This window comes from Mycteria americana, chromosome 3, assembly GCF_035582795.1.
Source record: "Mycteria americana isolate JAX WOST 10 ecotype Jacksonville Zoo and Gardens chromosome 3, USCA_MyAme_1.0, whole genome shotgun sequence".
NCBI lineage: Eukaryota > Metazoa > Chordata > Aves > Ciconiiformes > Ciconiidae > Mycteria > Mycteria americana.
The window spans coordinates 24,841,557-24,867,001 of record NC_134367.1 but is presented as its reverse complement, the minus strand read 5'-3'; the positions used below and the strand labels follow the sequence as shown (position 1 = coordinate 24,867,001).

The 25,445-nt window shown below is 34.3% G+C and overlaps 1 protein-coding gene across 1 annotated transcript in view; it reads left to right on the top strand.

The window, feature by feature from the left end:
* CSMD1 (CUB and Sushi multiple domains 1) overlaps positions 1–25,445 on the top strand; it is a 1,314,206-nt gene that overhangs the window by 1,221,001 nt on the left and 67,760 nt on the right. Inside the window, exons 50-52 of the mRNA XM_075498045.1 lie at positions 1,412–1,597; positions 12,147–12,341; positions 16,185–16,358. Coding sequence (XP_075354160.1) covers positions 1,412–1,597; positions 12,147–12,341; positions 16,185–16,358 — 555 coding nt within the window. The remainder of the gene's footprint in view (positions 1–1,411; positions 1,598–12,146; positions 12,342–16,184; positions 16,359–25,445) is intronic.

Here is a 25,445-nt window from a genome sequence, read left to right as displayed (position 1 = left end):
TTGCCAAGCCACTCTCCATCATTTATCAGCAGTCCTGGTTAACAGGGGAGGTCCCAGATGACTGGAGGCTTGCCAATGTGATGCCCATCTACAAGAAGGGCCGGAAGGAGGACCCGGGGAACTAGAGGCCTGTCAGCCTGACCTCGGTACTGGGGAAAATTATGGAGCAGTTCATCTTGAGTGCACTCAACAGGGAAGTGCAGGCCAACCAGGGGAGCAGGCCCAGGCAGCATGGGTTCATGAAAGGCAGGTCCTGCTTGACTAACCTGATCTCCTTCTACAACCAGGCTGAAAGGACGTTGTAGAGAGGTGGGTGTCGGTCTCTTCTCCCAAGTAACTAGTGATAGGATGAGAGGAAATGACCTCAAGTTGCATCAGAAGAGGTTTAGATTGGATATTAGGAAAAATTTCTTTACTGAAAGAGTGGTCAAGCATTGGAACAGGCTGCCCAGAGAGGTGGTGGAGTCACCATCCCTGGAGGAGTTCAAAAAACGTGTAGATGTGGCACTTCAGGACATGGTTTAGTAGGCATGGAGGTGTTGGGTTGACGGTTGGACTAGATGATCCTAGAGGTCTTTTCCAACCTTGATGATTCTATGATTCTATGATTCTACTCAGAGTTCACTAAGCTGACAGCAAATTAAACTTTGTGAGCTTGAAAGAATAACAGCTTATCTGGAGAGAAATTCTGAAGGAACAAAAAAAAGTGAAAATAACTCAGTAAGTAATTTCCTTCATGATACGGAACATGAATAAGCCTGAATTCACATAACATTTAGCATTCCAAAATTAATTAGTCAAGTATGTAAAAGTGTTTAAATATCTGAATAATACCCTTAACTTCAGTGGAACTCTTCCCTGTCTAGTCATATATTTAGGTGCTTTTCTCATCAGACAAAAAATGTTAAATTGAATTCTTTAAATGTATAGAACATTCTTATACGTATAGAACAAACAAATATGAAGTTTTGTTTATAGTAGTGCAGGAATGAAAGAAACCCTGAGTGAATGGAAGCAGACTATTAGAAAGCATTTAAGAATTTTCCAGTTCATTGCTTCTTGGACCAAATAAGTTTGGACACTTTCTTGATTTTTTTCCCTGGCAAATAAACCATTGCCCTTAGCCTATGTTGAAATTTATGTCTCTACAGTGTTTGGATTAAAGAAAATAATGTTTTAGAAAATGTTTGTCTATAGTAGATGCACTTCAATGTGTTTATCAATGTTTTAAATACTGTTACATTTATTTATCGGAATATTGTAACTATGATGGAAAATTAATTTCAGTTGTTATGAATGGAATATGTCAAAATTACTAATCTGCATTTCTTATTGCAGTGGTGGGACAATATTTTAAGAAAATATATAAGAAAAAGCCAATTCTTTATCTTTTTCTTTCCTTTCTTTTCAGCTGTATCTTGTGGTATTCCTGATTCCCCTGGGAACGGTTCAGTTATAGGTAATGAATTCACTTTGGGCAGTAGATTGATATATGAATGTAATGAGGGCTTCAAGCTAGAATCTAGTCAACAAGCAACAGCAGTGTGTCAAGAAGATGGATTATGGAGCAACAAAGGGAGGCCTCCTGTTTGCAAATGTAAGTGGGCATGTATTTCTCATGTATATTTCCCTTGAACTTTCTCAGGAAAATCTTCACTGGTGATTTTTAGGTTTTATGTATACCTATCCCTTGAACTGGTCATTCAGGAACACATAATCATTTAGCATTTAGTAAAGTACAAGAGGTCTACAAATTTGTTTAATTAAAAAACCTCTTGTTTATCTTCTTCAAAAAATCTGAATTAAAATTATTAGATAATTCAGTTTCATGTATATTTTCTTATTATGAATAATGTGCTCTTCTCCATTTTCACAATATAAAGTTACAACCACCAATTGTAATTTATTTTAATATAGCTTCTAAAGTAATAAAAGCAAAAACTTTTTTTTAAAGTACTGCTAGTGTAGATAATTAAATTAGATAAGAGTCCTTTAGTCTTCATTTTTGCCCCCTGTCAGAACTAGCCAGTGTGATGCAGACTCCCCTACCATGTGACATGGCCTCTCATTTGCATCGGGCTACCACTGCCTGTCTTTGTACTGGATCAAAGCAATAATTAACTGAGCCTGACGTGACTTGAAATACCAATTAGGACATAATCTCAAAATTATTAATTGCTATAATACTATATTTAAAATTTTTGAGAGTTAATTTAGAATCTTGAAGTAATCAGCAGTATATGTACATGCTTTCCGGATTCTGAATTTGAAAAGCACTTTAGTTTTTCAAACAAGTAAAATTCAGCTTATTTTTAAAGAAAGAGTAAAATGCTGTGAATATAAGAATTGTGAAGTTACACATGATTGTGAAATGGTTTTGATTTTTTTGAATTAATTGGCAGCAAACAATCGTTAGAAAATATTGATGAAAGTTACTTCAAGAGATCTTCTAAGCATCCCTGACAGATGATCATTTAACCTAATCTTGAAGACCTTCCTGAGTACTCTGTTTCAGTATTTTACTTTTTTTTCCCCTTGCAAAGTTTTTCCTAACATATATAACCTGAATCAGTTTTTCTGTAGTGTAAAAGCATTATTTCATTTTGTATCCACAGTGGACAAATAGAAGTTATTTTAGTCTTCTTACATTCTTTTTAATGTGTTTGAAACTTGTTTTTTTCAGTGTGGTGGGTTATCCTTGGTCAGCAGCCAGACCTTCACCCAGCTGCTTGCTCACTGCCCCTTTTCAACCAGATAAGAAGCAAAACAGGATAAAAAATCTTGTGGGTCGAGATAAGGACAGAGAGATTACTATCACAGGACTTGACTTGGGGAAAGTTAGTTTAATGTATTGCCAATTAAAATAGGGTCAAATACATTTCAGAAAAAAAAAAATCAAAACAACACTTTCCTCCCCCTATTCCCAGGGTCAACTTCACTCGTTTGCTCTTGACTCTTCTCCCCACCGCAAGCAGTGCTGGGGGATGAGGAATGGGAGTTGTGGTCAGTTTGTAAAAAGCTCCTCTCTGCTGCTCCTTCCTCCTCGCGCTTTTCCCTGTTCCAGCATGGGTCTTCTCCACTGGCTGTTGTCCATCAGGGTAAACTTGCTCTAGTGTGGGTCCTCCATTGGCTACAGTTCCTTCAGAAAATATCCACCTGCTCCATTGGCTGCAGTTCCTTCAGAAAATATCCACCTGCTCCAGCGTGGGCTGCAGTATGGATATCTTCTCTGGCATGGTCCTCTCCATGGGCTGCAACAGAATACCAGCTCTGGTACCTGGAGCACCTCCTCCTCCTTCTTCTGTGACCTTGGTGTTCCCTCTGCTGCTTCTCACTCTTTTTGTTCTCTCCTCCTCTGCCTGTGCAGTGTTTTACCCTTTCCTAAATACACTTTACCAGAGGTGCCACTGTCTTGGCTGATGAGGTCAGCTGAGTCCTGCAGTGGGTCATTTGGAACCAGCTGTGTCCAGCAGCCCAAGCCTCTCCTCACAGAGGCCACCCCTGCGGCATGCCCTCCCCGCCCCCGGCCAACACCTTGACTCCTGAAACCCAATACACTCAGTCACCTCTTCTGTAGAGGTAACTGTCTTGCTGTGATTCTTTCTCACTCTTTCTTCATACTTTTTGGACCAGTGGTTCTCATTATTGTCCTCTGGACAATCTCCAAGTGATCTACACCTTTCTTGAAGCACAGTGCCTAAAACTGAACACAGCAGTTCCACAGAGTACATAGGAAGGATGATTCCAAACCAGCTGTGATCACACAGACATGCTCTGAATTCAGAGCCATGTGTGGAGGGAAGGCAGTGCTCCAGTGTATTGAACTGCACTTTGTTCTCTCAGAAAAACTTGACAAGGTACAAAGAACATAACTTGAATGATTAATCAGCAGAAATATCAACAGATTTTTTTGGGGGAAGAGGCCAGTTAAACTAACTCGGGATTAAAAATACTGAATTAATAACACTATACCTGCAGTGCAAAAAAAAAAAAAAAAGCTTGTATTATTGAAATGATCAAACTTAACCACACGACTACCCTGTAAAACACAATTATTAACATTTAGCACAACTTTCAACATAAAAAGTTTTGTTTAATATTTTTAAAAGCCTAACAAAATATATATAACACTTTTTTCTCTTCTTTTTTCTTTTTCTAAAAATTTATTCAGTTTGAAAAAGAATCCCACTACTTCTAAAACCAGAAGTGCTAAATTAAAATGCTAGTGATCCACATGACAATATTAAAGTCAGTATTTTCAAAATGGATTGCTATTCAGAGGCAGGCATGCTTTACCCAAGATTTCTTACTTGCAAAGTGCAGAAAACGTTAGACAATCTCCATAACAACCTGGTTTTGTAGTATTGCTGCTGTAAGGATAAATATATTTAGTCTCCAGAGATAGAAACATCTCAGACTTGATGAGCAGCAAACACAGCACAGAAAGGTAAATGGTAAATAAATGAATTCATTTTGTCCTCAGGTCTATTAAAATGAAGGTTGAAATCAGTGCAGTTTGTTTTGCAAAGTATCTCTGATAATATAATGCCTGAGGCAGACGTCTGAAACTCCTTTATCTTCATTAAAAGTATTTACATCAGATTTGAATCATGAGAAATATGGTTTGGGCTGGTCATACAGCAAGACATGGATCATGGACATTAGGCTATTGATTTTAATTACATGAAATACCAATCAACAGATATCTATTAAGAAAGCTTTACTGAATTACAAATAAGTACCTTGCTTCAGTTATTCTACATAGGGATCTCTCGTACATGATGAAGGGAACTAGAGGTGTCTATCTGTATTGCTATTTAAAGTCTTTGTCAGGCAATATTTTAAATCAGGCCAATACTCTTTAGAGAGTGACCATACAGTAGTAACTCTACATATGAATACAGGACACTGTGTAAAGTATGCAAAAACTTTCTACTGAAACGTGTACATTACTACGTTACTCTTGGTCAGAGAAGTGAGTGTGATATGCAGTTCCAAAAAAACATCCCATCCAAAAGGTGTAGATATATCCAAGAAATCTGAATAGATCAAACAACTTTGGTCTCAAACTATAGATGAGTACTGGTGCTTGCATGATTCTTTCCTTACTGTATGCCACATAAAATGCCTCTGATACCTTTTACCCCAACTAATATAATTTGGATAATGCTCAAACAGAAAGGAAGGGATATGTAGGCATGATTACAAAGTCAGGGTTTTAAGTTGTAACTATAGTTAGCTGAGAAACACTGTTTTACCCATCATCAGCATTTTTACACACCTGTGAAAAGTCATGTTTCCATCTTTCTGAGATTTTTTAAAAAAAAAGAGAACAATCTTTTGGGAATTTTTTGTCTATTCCATTTCATCAGATATGATTTGAATTTTGTCTGCTACTATGGAAATGCAGATGCTGATTCTTGCAGTGACAAGTTAAAAAGGGAAAAGAACACAAATCAAATTTCCTTCCTCTCCTTTGGATGTTATAACCTCTTGCTATTTTTATATAAAATTGCATCATTATAGCATGATTATTGCATTTTGTTTGTGACTAATTAGTGAAAATTATTATTATTATTATTTAGTGCCTTACATTCTTCAGAATATATATCATCAAGTGCAGAGAAATAAGGTCTTCCCAAGCAAAGACTGAAAGATGGAAACAGACAAGGACTTAGCTGTCAATGCAAAATTTAGATGTGTTGCTCCCTGAATTCAATACCAAGCTGCAGCTGGATATCTAAGCTATTTACTGAATAGAGAGATTAATGCTTGGAATAGTATCCGTAACTATTTTGTAAAGAAACAAAGTCATCTAAAGGTGTTGGTGAGAGTCAATCCCTTCATCTGAGACACTTCTTTTGTTTTTACATTTTTTATTTATGTTTGTGAATTAATATTTTTCACCACATGCTTGTTTTCCTCTGTATATTTCTCCTTCTCCTGTGAAATCCCTCTGATTTAGAAATCTAGACTTTTCAGTGTTCTAGAAGTGATTTTCCTTTTTCATCTTGTACAGGCGTTTTTGGTTTGGGTACAAAATTTCAAAACTGATAGAAATGAGAACAGAAGTAGTATACATTTTTTCCTGAACATCCTTGTGACTTGGACTATCTCTCTCTATATTTCGTGGGCTAAAGATGACAGATAAGAACAGTTATCTTTTGGGGACTCACTAAATATATTTTCTTAGGGTTTTTTATTTTATGGACACTTGACACTGACTTTCTTAATGAAATAGAAATACTGATCTAAATCTTGGGTTCTCCCTCCACAGCAATTGGACTTCTTAGTTGATGCTATTAAAGTCTGTTCATAGCTTAAATGTGTCATTGTGTACTTTTTCTCTGAATAATATAGAGAAACAATTGTTTTAGACCATTCTTAAGACTTGAAAGAACTAGAAAGAATGAGTTGTGCCTCACTGTGTCAGTAGTAGAAAATGCATTATGTGGTAAGAGGAAACTACTGAAGAAATTGGTATGAGACTTGAATCAATGAAGGAGGTCATACTAAGCCTGTTCTGAAGCAAAAGAGAACTTCTTTCTCCGTTTAGTATGTATATTTTAATGTTATTAGAGAGTTTTCTTTTCCTTGTTCCAAAAATCATGTTCCATGAAAAGAAATCTCAGTAATGAGTTTCCTTTAACAAACATTGCATTCCAATACTAGAAACTTCTACTCGTTTCAGATGTGGTACAGTCCCAGTGTTTGCTCTAAGGAGAGTTTAAGTATGTATGATACTTTTAGAAGAGCTAAGGTGAATGTTAGCACATAATTCTTTTACGAGTCAAGTATCACTTTTTTCATGACAAAGCAACACAAAAGAAATGTTCTCTGGGCCACCAGGAAACTTTATTTTAATACAGGCATTTTTGCATGCTAGAAAATGTCTAATGCAAATTCTTAAGAATATTATAATTATGATTAATGTCCAGTTTTAGAGTTTTGCTAGACATAGTAAAAAGATGTACAGACACCTGACCACTTGAAATTAATGGAAGTATAACCTTTTTTGTTCCATAGGAAATCTGCAGGACTAAAGCTGCTTTAAGAAATATGCAGAAAAGAGCATTAAAGTAGGTTCTGATTAATGCAAAACAGAACTTTCAGTTCTGTTTACTATCTGCGCTTTTTGACCAGATCTAGGGAACTGATTTAAAACATTGTGCCAGAGGGTGAAAAAATAATGACAGAAAATATTGTGATTTACTTCCATGTTTCTCTTCATGAGATCAGAAGACTGAATGTGTTCACTTATTGCAAGATCACGATGTCAGATTTTTTTTCTGATTATGGCAAGGTACCTTACCAGTTCTCTAAAGCTAAGTACCATAATTTGTATACCAAGAGTATGAATGTATACAAAATTATATTATATTTCTTTATAAGTACATATAAAATGTACCCATATAGGTTATACTCCATGTGTGTTGGTGCTGAGATCTGGACCAGTATATGTTTATTAACAAAAATACTGCTGAACTAGGATAACTTGTTAGCCTCTGTTCTTACTTGCTTTCCTTTTCATAGAAGTAAGTGGATGCATAACCTAGGAAATTGAGTTTGTAGTTAATTAATTTTTCTAACATTTTAATTGCCTGGGATGGTCCCTGTAACTGCATAACTTTATTGCTCTTTTGCATTACTCCTTTAATATACCCTTTCAAACATTTAAATCGGATCCTTCATTGGTTTATGCTAATTTCTCTAATATCAAACATTTTAAAGAACAGCTAATGTTACCTTTGCATAATCTGCATATTACAGATTTCACTGTAGATATTTTTGGAAGGTATGGTGTGCTGAGCCATAACAGTGATGGTTCAGACATTGATTTTTATCTAGAAATAAATTGGAAATAATTAGAAATTTTAGAAGTTTTTTTTATATTTTTCAATATGTTTGTACAATGTCTAGTGATAGAACTATGAATCATAAGTAGTTCTGGAATAAAGCATCAGTTGTATTATAAATGTAAAAAGGTGTTTGTTAATATAAACAGGCAAAGATTCACCACCAGCTCATCATAGATATTGTGCAATTGCTGGAGTTTTTATTAGCTAGGATATTCAGAACACCGTACCCAATAATTCTCCTAATATTTTCTTTGAAAAATCCTAAAGTCAGTAAGTAATTTTTGGAGTATTTTTTCAAGGTTCGGTAAGTAACATGGAGTACTTATAAAGGGTTAGTACTTACTCAGTGAACTGTAGTAAAACAGTTAATTAGTTCGGGCATTTTAGATTAGTCCAGATATATTAGACTGATAACAGATTGACTTGACATAACTGACTGGATTGACAGGCTGATATTGAATACCATGTGATCCTTTTGTTTACCTATTTTGAGGTTTTGAAGCCTTTCCCATTTAAATATATTGAATAACAAGAAGCGCTTAATTTTTTTGCTCTGTTTTTTTTTCTACTAGCATACTGAAACTATCAACTTGCTTAAGTGATTGAATTTTGTTCTTAGGTCTTTGTTCTTAGATTCTGTGGTGTACGGGATTATTTGGTTTCCTATTGTCTTCTTATTTTACTAATACTTATGAAGTTAAACCACGCTAGTTTCTCAAGCGTAATATATGACTTGACCTTAATCTTGCTTTTTTTAAGCTAATAATGAATTTAGTCAAAAGGGTATATTTGAACAATATAGTTCTAATTATTGCATTATAAATTCAGATTACAGTAAGACAAAAATGCCCTTTACCTTTCTTTATGAATGTTAACTACCTGCTGAAGAATGGCAACCAAGTATCAGATGCCATTACATTTGCAAATAGTAATAGCAAGATCCTGTAATTGAGATATTTTTCCATCATATACGTTGTACTTGCCTTTTTCTTCCCTTGAAACAATAATTACATTCAGAGTCACAATATTCAAGATATTCCTGGAATAACATGAGATGTACTTTTTTTTGCTTACGTAACAATCAAAGACAGGCAAAGGCTTGTAGACAGAACAACTAAGTAAAAGGGAAGAGTCAGTCTTCTGGTATTCAGATTCTAGGAAAATATTGATAGTGCAAAGGGTTTGTTGACGAGAAGAGCAAGTAAAAAGAATAATGAAATTATGAAGAATTAATCATTATGAAGAGTTAAAACTAAATGCTGAGCATATTACCACAAAAATTCTTGTTTGATTTTAGTTGTTGTAATTGCAAAGATCTTTTTATATTTTTTTGGTCATTGCCACTGTTCATATAGTGAACATTTTGCTTAGTGAACATTTTGCTCATGTCTTGAGTAGCAAATATACCTGGGCTTATAGAACAACTTATTTTTTCATCTTTTTTTTTTATGGTAGTTATATCTCATTATTAATTCCCTGCTTTTGAGTCTATTCAGAATTATCAGTATATGGAGATTGTCATGTCATTAAAATGGGTAATCTTAGTCATAATTTCAAATGATAGTTATGTTTTCTGACCTATACTTTATGTAAAGCAATATTATTCATACATTCCTGTATTAAAAATACCTGGAGAAAAGAAAGAATATCTTCACATCTGCAAGAAGTTGAGATCATCCCTTATAGAGTTTCATCTATGTAAATAACAATTTAAATAGTGCCCAGCCCATAATTTGCAAGGGAGAGACCATGAGAGGCAAATTGATGCACTCATTCATAAACCATGTGGACAAAATCAAGCATCTGTTAATAGTCTTTTTTTGTTTCTTGAAGGATGGGGAAATAATAAATCAAAATAAATCCCTGTAAAATTAAAAATTTTCAAGCAGCAGCTTTAGTTGATTACATCAACACAGTCTAGAAGTATATTCTGTACTCAGTAATATCTTCAGTTAGAAATTGTACAATCATGTATCAGAATCTGATCGTTGTTTGTAAAGTGTGCTTGCAACAAGATTCTAAGTATTTATAGCTAAAGAAAAAATAAATTACATACTAACCTCAGTATGGAGAGGAAATATCTATGGCTTATTTACATATTCTGAAATAGCTGAGCCTCTTATCTCTAAGTGTCTTAAGATATCCCCTATGGTTAAGACTAAAATTTTTACTATTCAACTAAATAAGAAGCTTGCTTTCATCTCTGAAAGAACCAACAAAACTATTGCTTCTAAGGAGAAGTGATTAAAATGTTAAATTTGAGGGGTATTAAGTACCTATTTAGAATAATTTTTGTCTTCTGACAGACCTGTATGATTTTCTTTCCAAGGTGTTAAGTGCTTTAATATGCTTATTTTATTTAACAACAAATAAGAAAAAACTGTTTCTTGGTTAATAATTGATAATCTTTGAGTAGCTATGAAACACAGTTTAGTATCAGTCTCAAATTAGATTAAATTAGGAAGTAGGAAGTCCTCCTTTAACCTGGGAAATTGCTCATAACTAGTCAGAATATTGTTATAAAGGCCAAAGTGAAGAACTATTAAGTTTCAAAGTGACTGTACGCTGGCAATCCTTCCTAAGATATACTGAAAAAAATCTGAGAAAATATTCTACAATTTCAACTCAATGTAACCTTATAACCTGTCATTTGGAAGTTCTTCAGATGATTTCTCCTTCCTAAATTCTTACACATCTTCACAGATATGCTATGCTTCCAGCTCTGTGTTTTCTAGATGCTTGAACTTACCATGCGTAAGGTAACTATTGGAAAAGGTAGATGTATAATTCTAGCATTATCAAAGGTATTCTGAAAAGTGGTGGAAATCTAAATTTTTACAGGAATTTTTCTTCTATCACTTTCCTGTATTTCAGTGATTACCTGAACTAGTCTCTTTCATCACACATACATACTTGTGATAAAATCACTTTATACCTCTCAGACAGTGTAAAGTCTACAGAATATGTGATTTTTTTTTTGTCAGCTTTATTAGTCCTTTCCCTGGTAAAATGGTGTAAACTTATTATAACATAAATGAGAATCAGACTCTTCTTTTTGTTTCTTAAGTATAGCTTGGGGTTTTTACACACTTCCTCATAACGCTTTTGTCTTCCCTTAAACAGCGTGGTGACTTGAGTATATTGTACAAAAGATCAGAGGTAATGATTCCTAAGTATACAAAATATTTAGAAAACTTATCACCTTTTTTTAGCAACATATAAGAGAAACCAAAGAAGAGGAACTAAATTTCTGTCACATGCTTTTTTGTTTCTTTGTTTTTCCTCAGAAGGTACAGATTTTCTCAAGTTTTGCTGGAGTAGCAGTTTTTTCTAAAGTATTCTTTGGGATATAAACAGTCACAAATTCATTCAGACTTTTTCTATAGCAGGGAAATCCTGAACAACAAGGTATAAGACACCAAATACAGCTATTTTTAAATAAAGTAATCATAAATATTTTCATAAAACTAGTCTAATCTTTACAGAGACATAGGCCCATTAAGATAGAATTCATGTCAATATTGTAGATATTGTAAATATTCTGTGTACTTTATCTTGAATTGCAAAAGATCAATTTGAATCTGAAAATATTAAAAAATGCTATGTATGGTTGGTAGCTATATTAAGCCTTATGAAAAACATAAACTACAGTTCTTGTCTATTGGCAGTAACTACATTCTCTTACAAAATCTGAAATACTAAAGGCAACAGAACTGAAATCACTCTAAAAATCTCTCTAAATATTATCTTTATTTTTAATGTCAAATATTCTAAACTGGAATGTAATAATTTTCCTGAATACCCACAGTATACCATTTTATAGTAATTAGCATTTGAATGTGTGTTAGCAGCTTTTATGGCAACCTGTTTTAAGAACTTTTTAGAGCCTTTCTAAAGTGAATATGGATAGAAAAATAAAGCATCACTTGAGCATTTGCAAAAATTACATAGCATTATTTGCTTTCCCTTTTACATCCACTGTAGTCTGTGATGTGTTTTGTTTCTTCAATTTTTAAATAAATCACATTAGAGTATGTGATTCATTCAGTGTGATGTATGTCATTGTTCCACTGCATCTCACTAAATGAAAATGTACTACAAACTCCTTCTCAATTTGTAATACTTACTGTATGATGTTCATTATTTTTCCTGGAACTTGTATTTCAAAAATGCTTATAGTATGCTCAGTTTTAAATTGAAAAACTTCTGCCAGTAAGGCAAGACATATATATTCTGTGAAGAAACTTAGGGGTAGAATGCTAATATTTAAGTGTCCTTTCTTCACAGCTGTCACTTGCCCCACCATAGAGACTCTGCTCTCAGAACATGTTGTCTGGAGACTGATTTCTGGGTCACTGAATGAGTATGGAGCTCAAGTCATGCTCAGCTGCAGTCCTGGATATTATTTATTGGGTCGAAGACTCATACAGTGCAGGACTAATGGAACCTGGAGTGTAGGCAATGAAAGGCCAACTTGTAAGGGTAAGGAACATACTTGTTTACAGAATATCCTATGCTTTTTAATACATATATTTTATAAATAGTTTAAAGGTTTTTTTAAAAAATATTTTGCTATCAATCTCCTATAAGTAAGCAAATACAAAATTTTCATTAACTTGTTGAAATTAATTGATTCAAACTCTTTATGTGTAAAGTACAATATATTTCATACAAGAGCCAATGAAGTAGCAACAGAAAATCAATCTGGATGATGATCTATGTCTGACTATGGATTTATTCAACTAGATAGTGCATAAGTATTTAGAGAATACTACAGAGATAATGTTATTACTTTAGAAGATTCCAGATTAGAATTAGATTAGAAGATATTTAGATGATAGTGCTTTACCTGCTTTATCACCTAATTGCAATTAGATGATACTGCTTTACCTCTTGGATGAAGCATGAAAACTGTACTGTCGGAGAAACATGTATATAAGCTTTTATAAGGTCTTCATATGAAAGTATGATAAATTACATCAGCCCTGACTTTGGATGTTTAAAGACTTAAACATTCTTTTAGACATTCATTTGGAACTTGACATTCTCAGTGGGATCGTACAGTTGTCAAGGGTTACAATGTCAGAGTCTTAATGAATCCCCCCAAAACTTAATTTCTTCTTTTTCCAAGGTGTTATTTGCTTTTGTTGGAGAGGATATTTGGCACATCAGCTAGTTCTGCTACCCTTAAAGCAAAAACTTTTCCTACATTATGGTAGTACTTACAGGCTCTCTTTCAATGCCAGGGCAGCACAGAAGATCCCAGCATCTGAAGGAAAACGGCAAACTGACAGGCCTAGCATACTAAGCAGAACTAGAAATAAAATTTAGGCATTCCGTTTTTCAGAGTAGTATGTCATTTCAGTGAGATATTAAAATTTAGTATTTCATCCTGAAAGAGTTGTTTTATTTTCTTTTTAGAAAGTTACTTCTTTTTTTTTAAATTCAGTGAAGTTTCCATGTTAGAAGATATTTGAGAATGGCTATGCTGAAACAAGCTGAATCAATAAGAGAATTGTTATGCAGCACTGTAGGAAAGAATTCGTGGGATCAGGTGAACAGTTTACTAAATTATACCTTCTAAAATTTTTCAAACAAAGGGAACAGAATCATTCTGCTCTGTCAAACTCTGTTAAGTCTGCAGGCATGTCGATAATACCTTATGATAAATGGTACCAAAAGTATTTCATATGATTCTGTGATAGTGATAACAGAATGAACATAAACATCAGATAGCTTTTCATATTCCAAATAAATGATCGAGCAAAACCTTCAGTATGATGTACACACTGTGACAAGCAGAAGACAAAATTAATTTGCCTAAATACAAGCTCCTAATGTCATATGAGACAAATTACAGTATCTAAGCTGGTAGATACTAAAGAGAACTTGGGAGAGATTCTCAACCTTCTTCAACAGCAGCTGGAGGCTAGACAGAACACCCAAAGTCATCTCAGATGGTACTGAATCACTCCCAAGGGTGATTCAAATATAAGTTGACACAATCTCTCACCAGTACTAGGAAGTGTGTGGCTACAACCCTAAGGCATGGAATTTACAGAGGTGATATTAGAGAATGATGCTAGCGTAGAAAAAGAAGAACAAAGAAAAGAGAACGAAGAAGGATGTACACCATTTAACTAAAAATAATATAAAACAATATTTATTTTCTAGAAAAGAAAAAATTATTTAAGGTGTTTTTAGAACAAGGCTGAGTTACCTGTAACAGCAATCAATGTGATACATGCATGAAAGCAGTGTATTTGATCTTATCTAAATTATGATGGGTTGTGAAATTATGTTGGTTCTGTTTTATTCTGTGAGTTTTGTTTTGAGAAAATTTCCTTTTGAAATTATTCAGTTGCTATATCTCTTTTAAACCAGTAACTGCTATATCAATTTTCTTTTCAAATTTAAAACTAGTGAGTTTTTTATTCTATTAACTGCAATTGTGCCCTTTTCCTTTTGTGCACACATACTAAAAAAACTGGGTTTGTATTTGCTGCCTGATACGCAGCTACTGTTCAGCTGCTGAGAAGTCTTTGAACAGCTAGTTCCTGACCAACCTCTACAATTACAGAATTTTTATGTAAGTTGAAAATGAGGTGACTGATATGGGATGCAGTTAACCAAAAGCAAAATATTAGGTATATACAGAAATCCAAGGAGTTGCTGACTGAAGATACATTAGTGTATTTATAAGACAGGTACATTATTTTGCCCTCTGATAGAGGACTGATTAGGATTTAATTATGGCAAACTTCATCCCCCAAGAGATGTTCAGTAATACTTCCATTGGATATGGATCATTAAGATTCAGAAATACACTATAGAGTATTTTGAGAAGTCTACTGTTTACTTTCTGTCTGTCATTCAAATGCTAAGAGTAGGTTATGTAAATATAGATTCTAGCTGTTTATATTTCTGAAGCAGCAGGAAAGCTGATTGAAACACTGATGATAAGGCATTTATATCATATTTATCGATATCTACTTGTGAATAGTACCTCTAAAGGAATTGTGAAACATCAAATTAAGGGGGTTTTGGATTAAGAGAGACCTAACTAGTAAATTTATTTTGTTTGCTTAAGAATATGCTGAACAGCTGCCTAACAAATCATGAAGTGGCTCATTATTCATGTAGTTTAGTTATTTTTAACTGGAATCACTGTAATGAAAAATAATAAAGCATTTGTAATATGTTTAGAACAATTCATTCTATTGCATTTTAGGAAAATAATTTTATTTTTTTAACATATGCATAAGTGTAATTAATATTCAGCATTAGCATTGGAAGTTACAATGTTATGCTACTCCACAAATTACATTAATGTGACTTGATTGTAGTCGAAAGGAGTCTTATCCACCTCTGGAAACCTTATGTGCATAAGAAACTTTGATCACATATATTCTGATTATGACTGAGTTAACTGCACAGTGGTACATACTTGATTTTATCTACCCAATTCCATGTGGTTTTCTACAGTGAACCTTTTAAAATATAGAAGAATGTGGCCTTGAGATAGGAAGTTTTCAGATAGGAAGTTTTGTTGTGATTAACATGCTTTTGAAAATAAACCCATGATTTATGCTAATATATAATAAAATAAAATTGAAGATCTTGAAGGCATTGATCTGCATCTTAAATTACAATATTGTTAATATATTTTTCTTGAAACAAGAGACAAGACAGAACAGTTTTAATTAAATTAGTTTGATGCATTCTTAAAAGGTAATTTTTCATGTGGTGCCTGTAATAGCTGTGGGTTGCAGCTGATGCTACAGAAGGTTTCTGTGATAATGGGTCAAGTCTAGCCTTAAGAAAAAAACAGATTTATGTTTTTAGCAAGTAAGCTACCATATATGTTACCTGATTATGAATAGTGGTGGGGAATAAGAAAAAAGACAGTTCATAACAATTCAGGGTACTACATGTTAAAAAAAGATAATATCTTCAAGCAGATATAACACTTAAAATGGCCGGGGAAAATATATTTGAGGAGTGGTGAGGAGTATGTACGGATGGCATATAACCGCAACCTTCCTGGACATTCATGTAATTCTCATGTTTCAGAACTGGAAATATAGATTGGGTTTAAGCTGCTGTGAAGATGTGAAGATATACTAATGAATTTTCAGATTTAGAAGAAGCGTTGCCAGATCAAGCGTAATTTTAAGCCCTTACTATGGAATACAACTCTTATGTTTATTCCTATTATGTTTACTTCTTAAGAAAATGTGAGGCAATATATTGCCTTCCAGTCTAAGAAATTATGAAAAGTATTTTCATATTTCAATTTGTTCTGTTGTTTGGGTTTTTTCCTAGTTATCTCCTGTGGTGGTCTTCCATCTCCACCAAATGGAAATAAGATTGGAACCTTAACAGTGTATGGAGCTACTGCAATATTCACCTGTAACACAGGATACACATTAGTTGGTTCTCACGTGAGAGAATGCTTGGCAAATGGTCTCTGGAGTGGTACTGAAACCCAATGCCTAGGTAAAAAACAAATTTCTGTTTTTTCTTATGTTTTGTTTTGTTTTGTTTTAATCAAGCACAGTATCAAGTACTGGAATTCAGCTCTTATCAAGCAACAACATTTTTAAGTCAATGAAAAATAAAGGTATCTTAAATGCAGAACTATTGCATACCGGATATGATTTTATACCACTCTACTAGCATATAACTTTTAATTAGAAATTAAATTGTATTTGATGTTGTTAGAATGCTTTTTGGACCAGGAGGGTTTTTTAAGTGACTCAATTGCCCACATTTACACTACTTTGATTTGGTTTGTGGAGCATTCACAGGGTGTGTGATGAAACTAAGCTGGAAGATGAGCATCAGTTCAGGAGTATTCCCGGTGCATTCCAACTACAAATGAACTTTCAGCATATTGAGCATTCAGTTAAGGGAAGTAGACAAGAGACAGCCCAAAGTAAAGCAAAACCAACACCCTTCCAAACCCTGAGATGCATATACTTTGGACCTTAAGTTCTCACTCCAACTCTTTCATTCTTCAGATCCACTCATATTGGTTTGCACTCCTAATATAGACATAAGAAAACTGTTTTATTTTTTAGTCTCCTTTGGGGCTCAGCAGTGGGTGTATTCCTGCCTGTGGACAATATATTTATTTCTGGAATCTTTTATTTGCTTTGTCTACCCTCATTTTGCAGATATTCTTCTTGCTCCACAGCTGAATGTACTCAGTTGCTCTCAGGAAAGGAGGAATCTCTTCTTTCTTATCCAGAGTTCAACTTCACTTAAAAAGCAGATTTCTTCTCTGCTGCCCAGCCACATTCTTTTAGCAGAACATGTAGTATTCCATGCCTATCTAGTACATATTAACTAAAACAGTTTGACCACCTATCATATGCAAGAACTGAATGTTTTACAGAGGAAATAATTAATTATTTTTTTAAAAAAACAAAACCAAGTACACTAACTAAGATATCATTATCCAGAATAATCCATATTCCTGCTTTTTTTGCAGCAATTAAACAGTAAAAGCATTGTTTTATAAGGAAACGGTAGTAACTGTAACATGATTGTCAGAAATCATTCTCTATCCAGAACCCACTTCTTGTAAAATTTTCAGGTAGGCTAGAGCAATGTTTGACTAATTAGATGCATGTCTAACAGTAACATTTGGCTTAAAGCTTTTAAATAAATTATGCTGATTCATTTCAAAATTATAATATTCCTTGTCCTCCCACTCTGTAGAAACATTAAGTTTTTAAAAAGTATATTAACATGAAAATTCTGCATGTGAAATATAAAATGCCAGTTATCTTCCTCCGACCTTGGTATCTTGAAAACGTGTCATTAAAAGAATGTGGATAGATATGTTTTGCGGTATGTCATGAAGAACAACATACTTTTGTCCTATCTGAAGAAATGAATTCAAATCAATACTGAAAAAAACCTTTTTCTACGCCTCACTTCTTCATACCTTCATGCTGTCTGAAGAATCCCTGATGTTGTCAATTCCATGAACCAAGTCAAAAAAACCCTGACATCTACATTTACAATAAGTCAATATGTTACAAGTGTCAATATGGATCTGTGAGAAAGAAGTTTTACATATGCCTAAAGAACTGATAACGAAAGGTTGCTAAGCATTCTTAGACACCTGAATTCATTCTTAACTTTCTAAATATCAATAGTGTTACTGTCTTTCTGTGTTCAGGTAGGCATACATATGAACTTTGGCATATCAGGTTGCTGGTGCTCATTACCTTATAGATATAAGTGGTAAGTAGGTAGTCTATGCCATCATAAAGGATATTTGCAGTTATTGAACTTTCAGTTCATGCTCTCACCAAGGTGCAAAACTGAAAGAAATGGCTACAGTACCTCTGAGCAAAACGTAGAAAGTCAGAGCTTCATTTTAAAACACAGCAACATTTCCTTGGTAGGATATTATATTAAAAGACAAGAGGAACATCTGCATCACAATAACCAGGTGTGATGAGACCACATAGAAACTCAATCATGTCTTCAAAAAAACAATTTTCAAGTATCATAAATTTCATCTTAGCAGGTTATTAAGAAAACGAAATAGCAAGTATCATTAGATAAGCATGAGTTTTAACAGAGTACTAGTGACAACATCCTGCATTGCTGGGGATCTTTAATGCCTGAATATACTTCTAGAGAAAATATTTTGAAACAGGTTGCAAGCCACAAGATAGTAATGCACTAACAGACAAAAGCATGATAATTTAATCTTGATGAAAAAGAATGTGGAGTTATCAGCTGCATATTAACTCTATTCTTCATCCGTATAGAAAAGGCAATTTGATGGGGTATAGGTGAAATACAGAAATGTGGGAATCTCCTCTCAGAGGCAGGGATAAAATCTCAGTCTTTGTGTCCTGCTTGCTATGTTGTTTGCCTTTTCTTCTTTCAAATTCAGATACTAGGCTGCAGCAGCAAGGAAAATGAAGACAGAATCTTTTCAGAAAAAAAAAATAGCATGAGATCATGTAATTCAGATCTGAATTAAGGTTTTGTAACCTTTGATCATATATTCCTGATTGATTCCTTCATTTTGCAACAGTAATGTTTGTAGTACATTTTTTGTGAAGATAGTTTTACAGTATGTCATCTCTTAAGATATGGAGTGTTCAGAACTAGTGACCATTGTCTCATAGAGCTAACCTATCTTCTAAATGGCAGTTCATTATTAGTGAGTTCCCTGCAAGATGTAGTTGTTTCTGGCAAATTTTGTGTAAAGGAAAAACACTTCTCTGGCTTGGTATATTTTCAATTCCATACACTTTATTTTTCAATTTAAAATATATTGTATTCAGAATAATGTCATCTTGAGGTAGGAAATACTGGCATAAATGGAGTCTACTTTAATTACTACTTCTTTTGATATTTAGAGCAGTAAAGGAGTAAAATAAATCTTTTTTCACCTAGAAAAAAGAAGTCCACTGAGGTGCTGGTTAGGGGAATGCTATACTTCAGCATTACTTTTTCACATACATAAGTTCATCAGTTCCACAATGCAACTAGATGAGAGGTTTGTATGTGAAGATACATCAGCTTCCTGATGGTGTCAGGTTATCCTTGGACTGAGGCTGACCAACAAGATGCTGGAACTGCAGCTGTGAAGATCCAACAGCCCTAAATTTGCATGTGCAGGAGTATCTTCCTCAGCCCCTTCTTCTGTGGCAAACATGCAAGCTATATTGTAAAAAAAGAGCTACTACCCCTCATTTTTTTGCAGCATGTTATACCATTCATTGCCAGTGTAGTGCCTGACACCTGCATATAATAATTTCAAGCATAATGATATGTGTTAGCATTCATTCATTTTAACTAACCTGAAATACCACTTCATCATCTGATCAATAATAATAGTATTTAGCACTTATGTACTGCTTTTGTTTTTTGAAAGGCTATACACACAGGATAATTTGGCTGCCAACATATACAAACTAAATAATATACAAATCTCAGTGGATTCTGTTTGTGTTATAAATAACTCTTGCCCATAGAAGGCTGGAAAAGATTTTTTTTCTTCTATTCTGACTACTGAGAAATATATTTTACCACTGAACACCCCAGAAGATTAACTCTCTACGGTAGCCATAAATTTAGATTCAAATAGTGTAGGGATGGAGAAGAACTGATCAGTACAGGACTTACATAGTGAACAATACCAGTTTATTCTCAAAGTCAGTTTAAAAACTACACACAGTGAAGCTTTTAACTCTTTGAGAAACAGCTAATAAGTTTACTAGATCTCATAGTTAGGAAAGACTGTCTCTATGTACAGCTTGAATTTCATTGATATGAATTCATCCTTTTCTTCTCCAGGAGTGATTTCCTGCTGGATTTTGTCTGTTTCAGTTTTCTACAAATCCATTTCAGTTTCCTCCTGCAGGAACTCTTACTGCAGTAAGAGCAATACTTGTATTATGATACTTCCCAATTCTTTTTCTAAAAAATTTGACGGACTTTGGTTTCTATTTGATGTATCAGATTGATTGCATTGCTGAATGCAGCCCTATGCTTAGAACTGTTAAATGCATGGATCTACCTCACTAGACAAAAAAGATCACATTTAGAGCTGCAAGGTTGTTAACCACTACTTAGTCTTTGCTATTTCAAAATCAAACAAGCTCTATAGTGCCAAAAATACCGCACAGCTCCGAGTATGAAAGTCTATATTTGAGTTATCGCATGCTGCAGAAGGTTGTATTTCTGCTACTAAACCTCTTTCTGCCTCTCTACATTCTCTCACATAAGGAATATTCACACCATGTACTTTAGGCGCCTAATTTAGATGCAATTTAGAGCACAGTCTAAGATCCTAAATTCCCAACAAGGTCAATGGAACTATGCAGGCTCCTCCGGAGAGCAATTCAGGAAAAGTAAATTTGTAAATTTTAAAGCTAGATGATGTGGATGCCACCAGTTGTGTATTCCTAAATTTCAAGGACAGCATGCACCAAATTTATTTCAGAGGTGCCTTTAGGACTTACCTGAAGCCTGTGAAAATCAGGAGGCAAACACCCAGGGAGCTCTGAATGAGCCTTTCCATTTCAAAGGAATAATAATAAGTCAGAGATGCTTTTTACCGACACCGTACCTGCATGAATGTAATTCAGGACAGCTATAGATGAAAATAAGTATCACTTTATGTTATCCACTGGTCTGTGTAGAATCAATTTATGATTTCAGGCCAGCTGAGTACACTAATTTCTGTATCTCAGGAAAGGGTTTGTCAAATCCTTATTATTTGTCTCAAAAGAAAGCTAAAACAAATGACTGTAGTTAATGAGTCCAAGATTAAATATAAGACCTAAGTCTTCAGGTAGTTAGTATTACATATATTTTTTCTTAGTTATAAAAGGATAAATATGAATCGTTAGGCAAGATTTTTTCTATTTCTCTCAATTACTCACACTGCTCACATGAATATCTCTTCCCTTTTTTTCTTCGAAGAATAATTGCACCTGTAAGTCACAAAACATATGTTTGTGTGCATGCCTTGTGTGTGTGAGTGACAATACATACATGTAGGGCATAGATTAAATAGGGAGCATTTAAGGGTTTGCTTAACTCCATTTCTATTATTGGTGACATTTAATCATGGACAGAAGTGTTTTCCTGAACAGATATTTTTTCCTGACTTTTTATAACTTTCAAGTGCAAAACTATGCATAAACAGGTCAAGGACATACTTTAAAATCTAAAATTAAATATAATCTACTCCATTCCATTTTCATTAATTTTAGGTTGGTTTTTTTTTCAAAAAAAAGTAAGAATTCCATATCTTATGTAATTCTATAATGTATATAATTCTCTACATTTGTCAGTGTGAAATAATGCTGCTGCTGACTGTGCTTGTGTAAAAATATCTCATCCTGTAATTGATAACTCATAGGTAAACTGCAATATGATATGGTGATATTTTCTGATATTTCAAATTCTTATTAAAATAAAATAAAATTATTTGTATCTTGCTTTCCAGGTCTTTTAGAATAAAACTACTGAACCAACCTTGAGCCATGTGAACAATTTCCTTAATTCTTGAAAGCATATTTTATTAAAAAATCTAGCAGCCTCCTTAATATTCTTTTAATCTAATTTTACTTGATGGGAAAATTACATATATTTTGTGTTATTGCAGTGCTCTTTCAGTTCTTGAGTGATTGGAATATTTAATCTAAATGAGTCAAAACTCCCAGAAAATTAATTAAATCCACTAGCTGAAATGATCTGTAAATGAAATGACTCACATAATAAGTCCAGCAACTTGTAAAATCCCCCTTTAAGAGAAACTACATAATATTTTGTATTTTGCATTATGCCAGTTGGCACATCTCAGCTATCTTTTGTCTTGGAATTTCCGGTGGTTCCCTGTGTTTGGCTTCAGTGCAGCAACTGCTTTTCAATTCTTCACTACTTAGGTCTAGAAAAATGTAAAAAAATCAAATGTATTCCATTCTGTTTTGTATAAATACAGTTTTTTTCTTCCCATTTTGCATCTGTTTCATAGATTTCCTTTCCAAAAATCTGCAATTGTCCCAGTTGCCTGAATGACAATTTTCAGAATTGTCCCAATGCCTGACTATTTAGGGCCATGCAGAATTATTTTCTTTAGGAGAAGAAATTCTGATTAAAACTGAGGTATACCTCTGCTCCAGTACATGGTTCATCTAGGCTGTAAATTAGCCAGAATTTTTTACTCCTAGTAGTACAGCTGGGGTGGGGAGAGATGCTACAGCAGTAGAGGGAATCAATTAAGGAACTACTCAAACTGAACTAATATCTGTGATTTGACAGGATAAGTCTGAGGTGATGGCATATGTCATTGTAAGGCCGCTTTCTACCATACTTGAAAGGTGGGAACAACTGCAATTACTGAAAAAAAACCCCAAGTATAACATCAGATTTCCAAAGAAGGCAAGAGGCTAGCTATTTCACCTCAGTCCCTGGAAAAAATTAGGGAGACAGTAATAGGAACTAAGCCCATTTCCAGGCATACAGAAAACAAGAAAATAATTGGGGACAGGATGGAACAATCAAAAGCAAACCTTAATAATCTTACCGGCTTCTGATGACTGTCTCATCGGATGTAGATTTCAGCAGTAGATTTCTTTCATTTTGTGTTGTAGCAAAACTTTTGAAACAGTCTCCCATAGTATCCTTGTAGCCAACTTGAGAAGACAGGGACTGGATGGGGGGACTACAAAATGGGTGGAAAACTAATTGAACCACCAAACTCTGAGGGTAGTGTTTCATGATTCAAAGTATGACTAGTAGCCAGTGGATACTGAGGATGAATACTGAGACCAATACTATCCAGCTTCTGTCAGTGACTTGGATAACAGGTTGGGGTACAGCCTCAGCAAGTTTGAGGATGACTCTAAATGATGTGAGAACAGTTGATATGCTGGATTGCAGTACTGCTAGACACAGGGACCTTGAGAATCAGGAGGAATGGGCCAACAGGAAGCTATAAAGTTCAACAAAGACAAATACAAAATCTGGCACTTTTCCTAGAATAATGTCATTCATGGGTATCAGCTTGGAACTGACTGTGTAGAAAGAAGCTTTACAGAAAGCAACCCAGGTGACCTAGTGGAGAGGCTGAACAAGAGTTAAAAGTGTGGCCTAGCAGTAAAGCAGATCACCGGCTGGACTGTATGAGCAGCAGTGTAGTCAGCGGGTCACAGTTATTATTTCCTCTACAGTACTCATGTGGAAAACTGTGTAGTTTTTGTGTCCTCCACCATACAAGAGATACTGGAAACTGAAGCAAGTCTGGGGCCCATTAAGGGGCTAGGGGCTGGAGTATGTGGTAGATGAGGGGAGGCTGAGCGAGGCTGGAAGAGAGAAAATGGTAAGGGGGATCATATTACTAATTTGGGCTGAGAACAATAAGGTAAATTATTCCATGAGCCATTTCAAGGAGAAAAATATGCTCTCAATGTCCTTGTTACTCTCTATTGCCATACTCCCTGTCAGGGGAAGAGTAGCTGTATAAGTTGCATGTCAAAAGCTTACATTCATACTTTCTTCTACAAATTTACAGAACAATATCACAATGTCTCCTTAAAAACATCAACGATCTTACAATTAAGATTATTATAATAATCCTATATGTATGAAAAAAGTATTCAAGTGGCATGTGTTTTACCCTTCTAGAGTTTTAAAAGAACCATTAAGTATAAATGAAATACACTGTCTAGCGTTATTAAAAGGACTTTAGTAGAAAGGATATTCAATCCCAAATAAGCTAAGTTACAAACAAGCCTGCTGTTGATGGATACATCAACAGATGTATCCATCCTGTGTGAAACAGAGCAGCACACACACCCCCATTCTAGAAGCAGTCATGAGCCCCAGGTCCCTGTCCTCACATCTCAAAATGAGGACTTAGCTTAGTTTCAGATGAAGTTATTACTAGTTGTAATTAATCAGTGTCACCAAAAAAATGAACTTTTTTCTCCTCTTTAATCAATAAAGGGAAATAGTTTCCTGCTCAGCAACTCTATTTTCAAACAGAATGAAGAATCTAGAGAGAATAAAATAATTACTTGGCTTCCTTAGTGCCAAGAGCGCTATTGCCCTGGAGGAATGCATTCTGGATTGTTTAACAGCAGCTGATACAACTAAGGAGGAAACAGGGCTGGTACACATTCCTTCCTTTCTGTGCCTCTGTGCCTTTCTTGCCACAGCTGGAGGAGGTGGCTAGTTCAAAGAGTGCTGACCAAACTGGAAAACGATATAAAGAGTTTATTATAATTTTGACATGAATATGAATTTCTAAGCACAGAAAAGGCATTAAATATGTCAGTTTAGCCAAGAATTAGCTGAAGATAACATAAAGGTGGTTATTATTTGGAAATAATAAATAAAAATAAAAACACTTTTTATGATTCAGTACTAAAAGCCATTAATAAATAAACATGAACTTAATTGTAGAAACTGGAGCTGAACATTAGGAAATATTTGAATATAACAATATACTTAGCTGTAGAATTTTTTAATTTTTTTTTAAGAAGTCTGTGTAGAAACTTGCTTTCTATGTTGCAGGCTTTAAATTAGACTGGAGAACATTTCTATTTATAAATTAAATATAAATATAAACATAAACATAAATATAAATATGGGCCTAAATAGCATTGTAAAGGAGCTAACATAGCTAAGTGGGACATATATACATATCTGAAATAACTCAGTATTTCTGCTCTTGAAGGCAGTAGACTGACTGTGATCCCACAGAAATGATTTGTTTTCTTTATTTTTTTTTAAATTAGTTTTGGGGTTTTTTTGGTTTTTTTAAATTTGATTAGTCTTAGGATCTGCCTACTGATGTCCGAAGACCTGCTAGTGAGAAATCAGTTATTTGTTGGATACATATAATAACAAGGGCTATTTTGTTCTAATAAAATAATAACAGGACATGCAAATGAGCATGAAACTTCATCATCTCTCCTATTAAATCATTAGAGCAATGCCTAGATATGTTTTTGGCTAAGATTCTCCAAGACAATTTCCAAGAACGATTGAAGTTAGCTTAAACCAGTACTGATCTTGGTAGGCAGCTTGCTAGCA